This window comes from Corvus kubaryi, unplaced genomic scaffold, assembly GCF_017639235.1.
Source record: "Corvus kubaryi isolate FWS band 111438036 unplaced genomic scaffold, C.kubaryi_AGA036_p1.0 split3-37355, whole genome shotgun sequence".
In the NCBI taxonomy this organism is placed as follows: Eukaryota; Metazoa; Chordata; class Aves; order Passeriformes; family Corvidae; genus Corvus; species Corvus kubaryi.
This window is the reverse complement of record NW_024582089.1, coordinates 669983-684117: the sequence shown is the minus strand read 5'-3', so window position 1 is coordinate 684117 and position 14135 is coordinate 669983. Positions and strand designations below refer to the sequence as shown.

At 55.3% G+C, this 14135-nt stretch overlaps 1 protein-coding gene across 4 annotated transcripts; it reads right to left on the bottom strand.

Moving 5' to 3' along the window:
- Positions 1-280: 280 nt before the first annotated feature.
- On the bottom strand, positions 281-8759 carry LOC121658763 (serine/threonine-protein phosphatase 4 regulatory subunit 3B-like). Of its 4 annotated transcripts, XM_042016029.1 has the most exons (12): positions 8696-8755; positions 8469-8596; positions 6229-6306; positions 5559-5672; positions 4150-4266; positions 3827-3958; positions 3010-3097; positions 2451-2609; positions 2116-2285; positions 1660-1799; positions 1038-1197; positions 281-694 (listed from the first exon to the last, which is right to left on the bottom strand). In XM_042016029.1, exons 2-12 carry the CDS (start codon positions 8493-8495, stop codon positions 620-622), a joined length of 1260 nt encoding a protein of 419 aa, XP_041871963.1. In that variant the 5' UTR covers positions 8496-8596; positions 8696-8755; the 3' UTR covers positions 281-619. The 4 variants fall into 4 exon arrangements, with proteins under 4 accessions (XP_041871963.1, XP_041871962.1, XP_041871964.1 ...); XM_042016028.1 differs by having other exon boundaries at positions 8469-8759; XM_042016030.1 differs by lacking the exon at positions 5559-5672 and having other exon boundaries at positions 8469-8756.
- Positions 8760-14135: the final 5376 nt, after the last annotated feature.

Sequence of the window (14135 nt, the reverse complement as noted above, 5' to 3'; positions counted from 1 at the left end):
ACCAGATTATATCATTTGACAGACATTTGGGGCAGTTTCCCAGCCTGTAGGTCCAAGTTTGCTATAAACACAATTTGAACCCAAAGGAATTGCCTTAGATGCCAAGCTGGGGCTGTCCCCAGCAATTCACATGCAGATTCACAGAAATCTTTTGGAATCCTCTCCTGATTTGGCCTGGAGAGACTGGAAACGAGACCAGGAGAGGTCCCCCTTTGCCCATGGCATTCCATGGCTGACTGCCCTGGCCACAAACTCCCAGGAAAAGAGGCAAACACACCCATTCCAGTTCCATAGAACATTTTATCCAACTAACATTTATCAGTAATTCATCTTCTACAATTACAGAGTCCAATGTCAGTTCCTGAATGTTACAGCTCAGCCTTAATCTATTAATCTTAACACCTATTTTAGAACAAGATCAAACAATTTTATTGGGAACTTGAACAGAAAGGAAACTTCTTGACCTAACTCTACCAAATTGTCTATCTACATAAAACAGCAAATATCTTAACAAACAGAAGCTAAACCTAATACAAACTACTACTAATTAACATCTAACTCTTCCTAGCCTGGAAACCCCAAAATAACAGTTCTTCCTTCAAAATGGGGGTTTCCTTCCTTAGGCCAGATGCAGCCTTTTCTTTGGGATTATCTCCTCCTCTTGATCACTGGCAGACTCTGCTGGCTGACGTCTCTGCCAAAAAGAAAAAGGAGAAAAGGAAATTCTCACCTTGAAAGAATACTCAGAAAGGTGCAATTTCTGAGTATACACCCAAATGCCATCTCCTCTGTCCATGCCCCAGCCCGAGCAGCCAGTGGGCAGGGCAAGAGCCCAGGAGTGGCCCCAGTTGAGGGATGCAGAAGCAGCGAGATCAGACTGTGCCGCCAGGTCAGCAGCAGACTCCAGGGCCAGCCCATCCTTCCTTCAGGCTACCCCCCAGCTGTCAGGGGGGTGAATTGAGCCCTAACTAAGCCCCGCTGCAAGCCCCCGTTGCCCTGGGCCAGGCCTGGGCAGCAGCTCAGCCCAGTTCTCCCACCTTGGGGGCCGTCAGCTGCGGGCGCGGGGTCGCCTTGTTGGAAGAGGAGCCCTTGGAGCTCGTTGGTGCTGTCTGAGCTGCGCCCCCTTGGTCTGCCCCGATGTTCAATTGGCCTTCCTGCCCTGAGGCTCTTGCACCTCTGCCTGAGAGGGATGGGACCCTGCGGAGAGACAGGACAAGTGATCCCGGCTTTGCTGCTGCTCCCGACTCAGCCAGGACCGGCAATGGCTCGCAGAGCTTTGGAGGGAGCGTGGCCCATTTGGGAAGGCAGTCCAGCTCCACGGGCACTTGTGCCCTGCCCGTAAGACTCAGCAGCCCCCGGCTGAGGCCCAGGCAGGCTGAATCCTCCCTGGCAGGGACACAGCAAGATTCTGCTCTGGGGAAGCTCAGGGCTTTCTCAGAGGAGCAAGGAATGCCCTGAACAAGAGCAGCTCCACTGCAGGGGGCCACAAGGAAAGGCAGAGGGGGCTTTCCTCTCATGCCACAAGCTTTCCTCCAGAAGGAAAGCCAAGGCCAGCGCCAGCCACCTGCTCCTGCTGCCCTCTGGCAAAGAGAAAACCAAGGAGCAGCCCTGCCCTAGGGCAGTCCCAGCCAGGCTCCCAGCACAGAGACCGGGGCCTACCTGTGCACGCTCTGCTTTTGTCGGTGCTTGTCTCTCTCGTATTTCCTCTTCAGTCCCTGGAATGTCTGCACGTAGCTGATGGACTGCCGTGCAGGATAGAAGCTCTCGATGACATGGGCAACCAGGGACTTACAATCTTCCTGCAAAAGGAGGAACAAAACACGCTCTCAGTCTCCAGTGGTCACAGGCCAAAGTTCAGAAAGCTTCCAAGGAATGCCTTCCTTGGCCAGAGCCAAAGCCCTTTTGTCCAGAGCAGTTGGGAAGCAATTGAGATTGATCCTGAAGCCAAGAGCTGAAATGGGGAAAGAACGATTCACCTTCCCGTGGCACGGGGCACCAGGGTCAGCAGTGTCCCCAGGCTGTTGGTGACACTTGCATGGAAGCGGGAGGCTGCACTGGGCCTGTTGAGCTGAGAGGCCACAGCCGCGTCTGAGCTGAAGCTGCTGCTGAACTCACCAGTCGGAGGAATTCAAACAGCTCCAGCACAGCCCAGTGGAGCAGGTTGGACGTAGCTCCACTCTGCAGCAGAGCCTGCACAAGGGGTGCCAAGAGCTTTCCCTGGATGATGTAACAGGAATACAGCTCATCCTTCAGGCCAATGATCTTCCTCAGGAAGTGCAGAGCCCCTGGAGAAGAGAGAAATGCAAGGGTTTCAGAGCCACCGGCCAGGGCTGCAGTGCAGCAATTCATTCCCATCCCTTCCCACGAATCCTGAGTTCAAGGGTCCCCTGGAACACCTCCCACCCGGGACACATGCAGCCTGGCAGGAGGAAATGCCAAAGGCTACTCACCCAAGGCCAGAAAGGTGTGTTTGGAATTGATCAAGAGGAGGACTCGTCTTAGCAAATCCCAGTGGAAGATGTAAGCCCTCATGTGCTCCTTGTGCCGTGTCACACAAAAGGTCAGCAGCTCCAAAATCAAGGCTAGGAGTTGTGCTGTTTGATAATCATCTACAGGAAAAAGTAATGCCTTCAATGAGCAAAAAAGAAAAATAAAAAGCAAGAGATATCCTGTGCTGCCCACCCAGCTCAGGTGCCAGTGCAGTTCCTGACATGGTTTCAGTGGACTTTGGCTTTCCTGGGTTGCTTTAGGAGGGGGAAGTTTGGGGGAGAACAAAACACAGAACAAAGCACAGCCTGAAGCCATGTCAGCACTCGGAGGGGCAAGAAGGGGCTGAAAAGTGCTGCCTGCAGCACCCCTGTCCCTGGGGAGCAGCAGTTTTCCTCAAGCACATTCCCAGCTGGCCTGGCAGGCTGATCGCTGGCAGCACCCCTGCCAGTCCCTTCCAGGCACTGCAGGCCTCCAAGGGGGGAAACAAGGAAAAATCCTCATTCCCTATTTCCCAGGTACCTTTGGCTGCATTGGCCAGAAGCGGCGCAGTCAGAACAGGAAGGCAGCGGGTGTAGAAGGAATTGAAAAATCCAATTATTTTGGATACCTAAGGGAGGAAACGGCTTCATTAAATCCTGGCCTCAGCAGAGACCTTCCCAATCAGAGAGCGCAGTACCAGCAGAAAGAGCCGGCAGAGAATTCCCGTGGCCCCGACAGCTCTGCCTGTATCTTTCTGGTGGGGCCTGAAGCATTCAGGTGTTCCTTGCACAAAGAGACATTTCTTTCTTTGGGGGGAATCTGAGAGACATCCAGCCCACCTTGCTCTCCCCAAGAGAATCCCCACCAGGGATGCCAGTCTATCCTGGCAATCCATCTGTGACTCGTCAGGCTTGACAAAGTGTCCTTCGAGTCCTCTCCAATGCAGCCATTGCATCAGGACAAGCTGCCATCCTTTTCCCAGCTACTCCTGTCCATCGCAGGCTATGAAGCCGGGCACTGGGGGTGCCAGGGCCTCTCCTGGACTCTGCTGCTGCCGGATGTCTCCCCCAGGCAGCGGGAGCTCTGGCCAGGCACTGCTGTGTCCCTGAAGCGCTGCTTGGGGGAATGACTGCGGGCACAGTGCCCCACACACAGGCCTGGCCTCAGCCAAAGGCTCTGGCAACTTCAGCTGCTTTGGAGCTTCTTGCCGTTCAGGCTCAGAGCACACACCACAGCCAAGCGCTGAGCCCAAGCCCAAGCTGTTTGCATGCTGTGCCCACAAGAAGAGCCCTCGAGAAGATCAGGGTTTCCCTTGGCTGAGACAGCCCCGTGTCTTCAGCCCTTTGCATTCCCTTACATCAGCTGTGGCCAGCAGATTCCCGGGATCGAGCAGAGTCTGCAACAGCTCCACGACCTGATCAGCTCCTCCTACTGCAGCAGCAGGATGGTGGAACAGCTGCTTCATGAGCACACGGATGAGGTCGGTACCCTGCAAAACCCAGACAAAGTAAGCCCCCAATAATCAGAGTGCAATGGGTTTCCTGGTTTCTATCAGTCTGGTTGGTTTCTTCCAATAAAAATGAAAAGGAACTGGAAACATGGAGATTGTGTTTGGCTGGTCTGTTTCCCGTTTGCCCTAAGCCTGGTCTATCCAGGCACCCACAAACCACTTTTACTTACGTGGTCCCTCTGCTGGGCCTCTTGCATGAGAAATTCTTGGACCAGGAATGGACAGAAGTCGACAAAACATGACAAGATCTCTGTGGCAGCAGATGCCACTTGCACATCATCCATTCCCTAAGACAAAAGAGTTTAATTTGGTAGGGTAAATCAGGTTTGCTGTATCCTATCAGGTAAAGCTGCAAAGAAAAGGGAGGGAAAGGTTTTGGGAAGGTTTCATTCCCAAGTTTCTCTGAGAAACACAGTCATATGGTTCCAGAGAAACTACAATAAGCCAGCAACCTCTTTTGCCCACCCTTTGCCTCCTTTAGAAGGGACACAAGGCTCTCTGTGAATCTGCGAGTCCTCACGTAGGCAGGAACCGTTCCCATCGTGCCACTTCCTGGCTGGAACAGCTGAGACACTGATCTTCTGTACCTGTTATCCACAGCTGATTCATTTTGTACCAAAGGACCAATTGCACACATCAGTCTCTGTCTCTTTCCTCTGCTCACTTCTTCTTCTCGTTGAAATAGATTGGAAGGCAGACTAAACAGCGCCAGTCCCTGCCTTGTCGTGTGGGTCAGTTAAAGGTGGCTAAGCTTAAGTTTGCCAAGGTCAAGTCTGTGAAGGGCCTTCCTTGGACTTCATGTTGTTTTAAAACTTGGCAAGTGCCTCATTCTGCCTTCATGTTCTCAGGCTTGTGACGCAAAGGATGATCTCAAGCTTCCTGGGAACGCTGGTGTTTGTCCCACACGGGGACATGAGTGGCTCAACCAACCTTCCCCTAAAGCTGCCGAGCCGAGTGGGGCAGCACAAAAGTTTTGCTGGCAGTGCTGTGCCTGGCTCAGTTCCCAGGTTGTTCCTGCAGCAGAGAAAGCCTCTGGAATCTGGTGTTTGTGAGGAACAGCAGCACTGATGCTGGATTGCAATGGTCAGGTGGCAACTGCTGCCCCAGCCAAAGGAGGGACAAAATTCTGTTTTCCCACTGCTGCTCAGGACAGAGGAATCTGCTGCCAGCAGGAGGACAGGATCTTTTGGGGAGGAACCAGCCAACAGCTCCAGAGGAGCCAAAAAGACTTCTCTGGCCCCGCTCCAAGCAGAGCCACAACAGCCCCAGGAAAACAACGCCAATGCAGCTGCCCCGTGGCAGCGAGTCTCCTTCCATCTGGACCCTGCCTTGTCCCAAGGACTGCACTGAGCACAGACTTGGCCCTGGTGCAGCGCCACAAGAACCAGGACAAGCCAGGGAGGCGCTTCCCAGAGCTGGGGGAGCTTTGGGATTGTGGCCGCTCCAATCCACTTCCACTCTCAGCAGAGCCAATGTGTGCGAGCCAAGGGACACACAAGAGTTCAGCAGGTCCAAAAAGGGCTCCAGTGGCTCTGGCCTTTCCTGCTTTAAGGAAAAGCAGCTGGAAGTTTTCACTTACCAGTAGAATTTCAAGAGCAGGAAGAATTCCCAGCTTGGCCAAGCTTTGTAAAAATGCCTTTCTGTTCTGGTGGAACATGACAGAAAAGGCACAGAAGTCCTTCACAAAGGTCACCTGTTGCATAGGAAAAAGAATTTCAGGTGTCTTGGAGTCAGACAACTCTCTGAAAGGAGGAAAGGGTTGCAATTTCTAGCAGAGGGGGAGCCCAGGGTTGTTGTGACCTTCCTAGAGAATGGTCTTCTTCTTGTGGTGTCTCCTCCAAGCTTTGCCAACATCAACCAAGCAAAGCCACGGAACAGAAACACAGAGAAAGAAGAAATTCCTCAGCTGGCCTTGACCTCAGAAAGAAAGACGGTGATACAGAAATAAAGTTCTCTGGGATGCTGGAGCTTTCTGGGAAGAAAGCAGAGCTTGAAGTCGAGGGTGTCGGCTCTGTGCTGGTCCTTTCTCCACAAGGAAATCCTGATTCACATCAAAGACATCAGAGCTTACATTGCCAGAAATATTTCTCGGAGTGAGGACTTAAATGAAGACTGAGCTGCACTGGCAAGGATTGCTGGGTTCCAGAAAGACCTCAAGGACTACAGAAGGCCTCGAGAACAGTTTCCCTTTTCCTCCTTCACCCCTCTCCTTTCAAGCCTTGGAGGAAGCCCCGCGAGCACTGACTCACCAGTTCCCATCGCTGGTGGGCACCTGTAGCTCCAGCTGTTAATTGGGCCAGAACTTCCAACCAGAATTTCTGGTCTTTCTGTGGAACACACAAAAGGAACACAACTGACAGGGGCCTCTGGAAAGGCAGAACTTCCATCTTGAGAGGATCCCCCCCTGCCACAAGCCCAAGTCTCCACCCCTCCGTTCATTGCAGCCCAAGAAAGGCCAACGCCAGAGAGCACAGATCCCGCAGGATCCGTCCTTCCCAGGGCACTGTGTCAGCAGTGCCTGTGTGCAGCAGAAGCAGGGCCAGGAGCCCAGAGCCCCAGGGGAAGCTGAGCTCAGGGGAGGCTCCCGAAAAGTGCAACTCCCAAGAGCCAGCCGAGACACAGCTTGTCCCGTGCGGCACCTGCCCCGCTCCCCCTGCCCTGACAACATCCCACAGGGATCCCTTTCCCTCCTGAGCAGCTGAAGCCCTGCAAAGCATCTTTCCAGGCCCCCCGGGGCACGGGGGAGCAGATGAACAGGTTCCCAGCTGGCTGCAGCCACGGCCTGGTTGCCCTTCCTCGCACTCAAAGCAGCTCCCCCCTTGAAGATGCTCTGCTTTGCGCTTCTGCCCCAGCCTTGGCTTGGCACAGTCACAGCCTCTGCTCCCAAGAGAGACTTCAGGACCTCCAGGACAAGAGCTCCCTTCTGGCCAAGCATTTCAGTTCCCCCATTGCTCAAGCCTCCAGTGGGACAAGAAAACCAGCCTGAACATCATCATCACCATCTAACGCAGGGTTTGGTGCTCGAGGCACCAACTCTGGCGTGCCCCAGGTCAGAGGGAGTCCAGCTGCGTTACTTCCACACATTGCTGAAGTGGCTTCGAAGTCAGGAAAAGGGCTGCTTGCTTTACAGCATTCAGGACTGGCTCTGGTGTATTTTGAGCCTGGTTCTGTGGCTTGGACAATAACCCCTCACCGGTAAGGTGATCCATAGAAACCCCGTTGTTTTTTGTATCCCGAAGTAAAATTGGGAGGACCTCTCCCAGTTGCTTTCTCCAACCTTCTTCCCATATTTGAAACTCGGATGGGGAAAGGAAGCAGGAGAAAATGCTTTTGAGGTCATGTGGCACAATCACTGTACTGATGAGAGTCATCTTAAGAAGGTTCTTAAAATACTGACTCTCCCTCCCAAATTCTTTCTGGGCTTTGCAAATTCTTTCTGGGCTTTGCAAAGCTCTTTGAGCCCTGCAGCATCAAGAGGTTTCCATGTGGGATTATTGCCTGCTCTGTCATAGGTAACAGGAGCGGCGAAGGGATAGGAGGAGGCTGAGGGGACTCCCAGGCCCGATTTCAAGATGGCGTCGGTTCTGGTACTTTCCCCGTGGGAACCAGAAGTTCTCCACAGGGGGCGGGGTCGGAGGACCAGGAGGAGCGGCCACGGGATGGGCGGGGATTCTGACACAGGGGGCGGTACCCAAAGGGTGGGAGGAGCCCGATGACGTCACATCTGGGGGATAGGAAAGGGTTGGGGGTGGGCAGGAAAAAGGGATTGTGGGGAGAAGAAGGGGGGGAGGGGTGAACTGTGCCATGCGGTCGGCGCCATTGTTCAGACACGTGGAGTGGGGGGGGCAATGGCAAACAGCATTTAGAACAGTTTTCTGGGCTTACAACTGGGGAAGAGGGCACGGGATACGGGGTTTGGGAAGGGGTTGAGGCAGCCTGGCCAGGGCTATCCCGACAGGGCGGCTGAAAAGACCGAGAAGGGTCAGGGAGAAGGTAGCAACTCTGTGTCTGTGGGCGTATCACCCCATTCAGTTTTTCCAACGAAAGGGGAAGCGGGATAAGGAGCAGGAGGGGAGGAAGGAGGGTTACAGGAAGAACTGCGGGGGGGGGGGTTGTGCTTTTCTTTTACTTTCCGGTGCATTTTATGCAAGTCCCAAAGGACTAGAACTAGAGGAAAGAATTTTTCTCCAGAGGAGTCTCCCTTTCGCTTTAAATCAGTAATCTTATCCCCCACAGCCTGCAAGAAGGCAGGAGATTTTAAATTTGTAGGAGATACTTGAGGAAGGTGAAAGAAAAGCCAGCGAACAAACTGTTTTAACAGACCCTTAGAAAATTCAAAACCACTAACTTGAAGGGATTTCACAACTTGGAGAAAAACCTCTCTTTGGGGCTGAGAGAGTTTTGATCCCATCTCTCTCTCAGCACTTCTTCCACCCGCCACCCGCACAATAAAAAAAGAAACAAAGTGTAAGGGACTGCGGATACTCACACAACATGTAGAACTGAGGGGACACATGCCAGCGACCCCCCAGTAGCCACCAGGAGAGGACCACCTGAAGGCTGCACAGGGACTTTTCCCAGGGCCTTCAGGGACAGGATGGGGGGAATTGCTTGAAGCTGAGGGAAGGCAGGTTTCAGTGAGGTCTTGGGAAGAAATTCTTGCCTTGAAGAAGGCTGGGCACTGGGCCAGGTTGCCCAGAGAGGTGGTGGACTCACCAGGCCTGGAGGTGTGCAGTGGGCTGACTGTACCCACCAGAGCCGCTCTGTCTCTGCCGTCTGCATGTGGACGGGGCAGAGGAAATAGCACCAAGGATCCCTGGGAAATTCAGTTCTTGAGGAAATTTGGCGGGAGTCCATCTGGTGGGAAACAGCTCCCCACAACCTGCTGCCACGTGGGTTACTCCTGCTGCCACGTGGGTTACTCCTGCTCAGGGTCAGGCCTTCAGGCCCCTCCTGCTCCAGCCTGGGTCCCCCACGGGCTCCCAAGGCCTTGCAGCAAACTTGCTCCAGCGTGCAGGGCTCCTCCTGCACGGCTCCGCGGGTCCCTGCCAGGACCCTGCTCCAGCAGGGGCTTCCCAGGGGCTCACAGCCTCTCTCGGGCATCCCCCTGCTCCAGCGTGCAGGGCTCCTGCAGGGGCTGCAGGCGGATCTCTGCCCCCCGTGCCCTCCATGGGCTGCAGGGGCACAGCTGCCTCTGCATGGGCTGCACCACAGGCAGCGGGGCAAGCTGCACCTGGCACAGCTTGTCCCAAACTTCTGCACAGCCCCTTTCTCTGGGAAACTCTGTGCTAAATCCCAGCAGTCAGGGATTCACAAGGCGGGGCTTGGGGTGACCTTAGCCCTAACTAAGCCCCCTGCCCACAGGCTGGTACTGCCCGTGCACCAGCACCCCCGAGTCCTTCCCCTCAGGGAACGCCACCAGCTTTGGATGAGGTCTGACCAGTATTTTTGATGCCTTGATTGGTTTTGGTCACTGCTTTGGGCACCTCTGGCCCCAGCTCACTGTCCCAGGACACTCTTTGGCTGGACCTTCTGGTGTGAGCATTCCCGCGTGCCCCCGTGGCAGAGCCCGGCCCGTTTCAGCCGCACCGTGCGTACGTGCAGATCTCCCTGAGTGCTTTGGGAAATGGGCCTGGAGGGGGTGGAACTGCCAGGTGGAATTGGGCCTGCCTGGGGAAGCTGGAGCCGTGCAGAGCAGAGGATGCCAGCCCTTCCCACTGCCACATCCCGCTGTGGCACAACACGAGCTGGTGCTGATAGCCATGGCACTGCCCGGCCGGGACCCAGGGAATTGCACAATCCCAGAGCCCTTGTGGCTGGAAAAGCTCTCTGAGAGTGTCAAGTCCAACCATTCCTCCAGCGCTGCCACGTTCAGCACTAACCCATGTCCCTGAGTGCCACATCCGCATCTGCCACGTGAAAAGGGATTTTCTTTACTGTTAGTGTAGGGAGATTTACTTGACCCTCAGTGTTTAATTTGTCTCTCAGTGCCCCAGCAAAGCCGAGACCCTTGTGCCCGAGCAGTCTGTCAGCGTCCCGTTAGGGGGAGCCTTCCCCGAGCCATCCTGCTGGATCGGAGGCTGGTTCCACTGACTTACTCCAGCATAAGGAAGAGCACTCGGCAACTCTTCCCACTTTTTGACTCCTCAGGGGCTCTTCCTCTTTATCCAAGTATATTCCCTGCTGCTGGCGACTCCAGGGAAGGACTCACTCTCAGAGTTTACAGAATAACTCTCTTTATTGATATAAAACTGTGACAGGTTACAGTTCGAGGATTGTCTGGGATAGGATGTGTCAGTGATAGGATCTGACTGCATAAACGTGTTCAAAGATTAAGACAAGCCTTAATCCTCAATTAAACATTCAGTGTGCACAGAGTACAGTTCTTACCCAATAGGTCCTGACAGGGGAGAAGGCAGGTTCAGCCCATCAACTGAGCCCTGCAGTTACCATGGAGTCTTCCCTCGCTTTGCCTTCATTCTCAACTTACTTTTTAAATTCGTCCTGTTTAGGTGGAACTTGAGTGACTCAAGTCATGCAGACCTTTATGTAAAAGGTGTAAAATTCTTTTGCTTTGCTTTTAAAGGTAAAGTCACAAAGATCACCCCAGTGAGAGGTGGTTATACGGGGGGGGGGGGACCTTTGGGATGGAGGGGTGTGTTAACGATACAATTAGACTTTAATGAACCATGTTCATCAGAGGAGAGCATTTTCACCCCAGTTGCTGGCTCGGCAGCAGGACATCTCCTCCTCCCTGCCCTGGCTGGCAGGTGCTCAGCAGTTTCGAAGCTGCAATCACCATCGAGTTTTCTCCAATACCCAACCTGAACCTCCCCTGGGGCAACTTGAGGTCGCTTCCTCTTGTCCTGTCCCTTGTTCCCTGGGAGAAGAGGCTGACCGTCCCCTGGCTGTAAGTCCCTAAACGGAAAACTACTCTCCTGCATCCCTGGGCTCTGCTGGGTGCTGCTGGGGAGATGGGAAAGCTGCAGCAGGTGAGAGGCAGAGGGACAGCCCCAGGCAGCCCCAGGTTACAGAGCCCAAGAGACACCACTCTGCCGCTGGGGAGACACTGGGAGGTGATCTGGGATGGGCTTTGGGCTCTCTGCACTGCCAAAAGGGGCAGAGAGTGTCACACAAGGCCAGAGTGCCAGTGCTGGCAGGAGCCAGGCCTGGGCCCCGCTCCCTCTGCAATGGGGTCCTTCACAAGCCTGGTCCCCTTCAGAGCAAAGACCAGAGATGGAGTTTGCAGCAGTGGAATTGGGGGATACAGGGATCCTTTCTGAAGCTGACAGGCAGCTTTTAATCCACCTGCTCTGCCTCTTCTGGAGAAAAGAAACAGGAGTAGGAGAGCCTCTGAAACCTGGCAGCCCCTGCCTTGCTCCTGTGGGATGGAGGCTGGAGGGGGCAGGTCTGCCCAAGTCTGCTGCAGGTTGGCATCTGCAGCACCATCTCCTGCACCCTGGATTAGGCACAGCCTCTGAGCCATCTGGCAGAGGTTTCCCAGCCCCCAGGGAAAGGATGCTCATCTCCAAATGCTGCGGTGACATCAGATCTGGGATATGTCTCCAATGCTCTACAAGGCCTCAGGGAAACCTGTGGGAGATCAGGCCACCAGGAGCAGCTGCAGTGGGTGATGTTTTGGTTGACAGCTGTTTAACATGAGTGGCCAGTGTGCCCAAGTGGGCAAAGAGGCCAGTGGCATCCTGGCTTGCACCAGCCACGGTGTGGCCAGCAGGACCAGTGCCTGTCCCTCTGTGCTGGCACTGCTGAGGAACCTCCAGTCCTGGAGGAAGTCTGGGGGCCCTTATGGCAAGAGAGACATTGAGGGGCTGGAGCATGTCCAGAGAAGGGAACGGGGCTGGGGAAGGGTCTGGAGTCCCAGGAGCGGCTGAGGGAGCTGGGGGGGCTCAGCCTGGAGAAAAGAAGGCTCTGGGGGGAGCCTCTCCTTTTCTACAACTACCTGACAGGAGGTTGGAACAAGGGGGAGGCCTGGCTCTTCTCCCAAGTAGGAGGCAACAGGACAAGAGGAAATGGCCTCAAATTCTGCCAGGAATTTCTTAGCCCAGGGTTCACAGCAAAATTCCTGTGGAATCTGGTGCCAAAGCTTTCCAGGTCCAAAGGAAGCAGCTCCCTGCTGCACTCCGTCCTCCTCCCTTCCTGCCAGTTTCAGCTGCACAATCCCAGCAGCTGCAGCAGCCTGGGCTCCCCAGCCCCTGCCAGCAGAGTGCTGGCTCCCGGCGAGCCGCGGTGCCTCGGGAGAGGAGTGGGAGTGGGAAGGGTCCCTGGGCCCCAGAGAGCTCCTCGTGCCAGCTGCCTGTTCCTCAGTGCCCACTTCCATTTGTCGAGGAGAAAAAGGCCAGCTCAGGCCAGAGAAATTCAATGGGAGCCTTTGCCAAGGGCACCCTGGCCTCCGTTGACAATCCTGTCCATGGCCACTGCCATCAGGAGCACTGGAGCATCCAGCTTCTCTCCAGCCTCACCTGCTGCAAGGGCTGGCAGATCCTCACGGAGCACAGGGGCTCCCAGGGCAGCAGCTCAGGGTGGGAAGCTGTTTAGCCACCAGCAAAACTGTTCTGTTCTCCTACTTCCCCTCCAGGAGCTTCCTGTGGAGCTGCTCCTGGAAAGGACAGCCTTTTGCTGGCCTCCAGGTTCAGGCAACAGAACACGGATGGATGGAATCTTCTTGGAGTCTTCCAAGACACTAAAAATGCCTAAGAAAGGGAAGATCCTTTCCCTGTCCGGTGCCACCTGGTTCCTGTCCCCGTGTGGGGTTTGCTGGGATCAGGGAGGGTGTCCCACTCCCCTCCCTGCCCTCCTCCACAGGCAGTGCCAGAGTGCCAGAGGGGGACAGATGCCAGGCGGTGTTTCCCAAGGGGAGGAGAGCAGAAGTTTGTACCCCAGCAAGCAGCAAATCAGGCAGGGATCAGCAGACACTCAAAATCCAGGTGGGATGTGGGGTCCTGCCAGGGTGCTGAGCACGGGAGCAGTGAGCAGGGTCAGACAGAACATTCAGCGTGGGGTCAGGCTGCAGGGCCCACACGTGGACCACCCTTGGCTTCCAGGGTGTGAACAGTGTCCCCTGGAGCCCTGGAATTGTTTGTCACAAGGTCCTAGGCCTTCCTGGGCTCCTGTACTGCCCTGGCATAGAAACACACAGGAAAAAGGGAAAAGCAGCTTTGCAGCCCTGCAGCCACACTTTCTGTAGGCTGCTCTGGAAATGTTTGGGCTCAGAGGGACACATGTGAGGGTACAGAGGGTCTGTGTGACATCAGGGAGGGGCAGCAGTGTCTCTGCTCCTGCAGTGCTTTGGCCTCTTCACTTCTCAGAGCTCTCCCTTCACAGAGAGCCAGACCCCCCCTGTCCTCCAGCTGTGCTGGGAGTGCTTCCCCAACACCTCTGCAGCCGTTCCCGTGCAGTTTGGGGCTGGGCATATTTCTCCCCCCTCTGACTGCACCCAGAGCAGCGTTGCTGGGGGGGGGTCCCATGGGAACCATTGCCAGAGAGTCTCTCTTCACTCCCCTGCTCTGCGATTTGTCATGAGAGAGTCACAATCCCAGCCTGGGTTGGGTTGGAAGGCACCTGAAAGCCCATCTTGTCCCACCCCTGCCATGGGCAAGGACACCTTCCACTATCCCAGGTTACTCCGAGCCCCATCCAACCTGGCCTTGGACACTTCCAGGGCTAGGGACAGCCACAGCTTCTCTGGGCAACCTGTGCCAGGGCCTCACCACCCCTATTGTACAACAATTCTTGCTTATTTCTCATAAGCTCCATTTTGTCTGTGGAAAAGCTGCAGTAAGGTCTCCCTGGAGCCTCCTCTTCTCCAGGTGAACACCCCCAGCTCTCCCAGCCTGGCTCCAGAGCAGAGGGAGTCCCACACTCAGAGCAGCTCTGTGGCCTCCCCTGGACTCGCTGCAGCAGCTCCAGGTCCTTCCCGTGCTGGAACCCAGGGCTGGAGGCAGCTCTGCAGGTGGGGGCTCAGCTGAGCGGGGCACAGGGGCAGAATCCCCCCTGCCCTGCTGCCCACGCTGGGGGCTCAGCCCAGCACACGCGGGGGTTCTGGGCTGCCAGAGCACGTGGCCGGGGCACGCTGAGCTTCTCATCCACCAGCACCCCCACGTCCTTCTCGCCAGGGCTGCTCTCAGCCCCTTCTCCG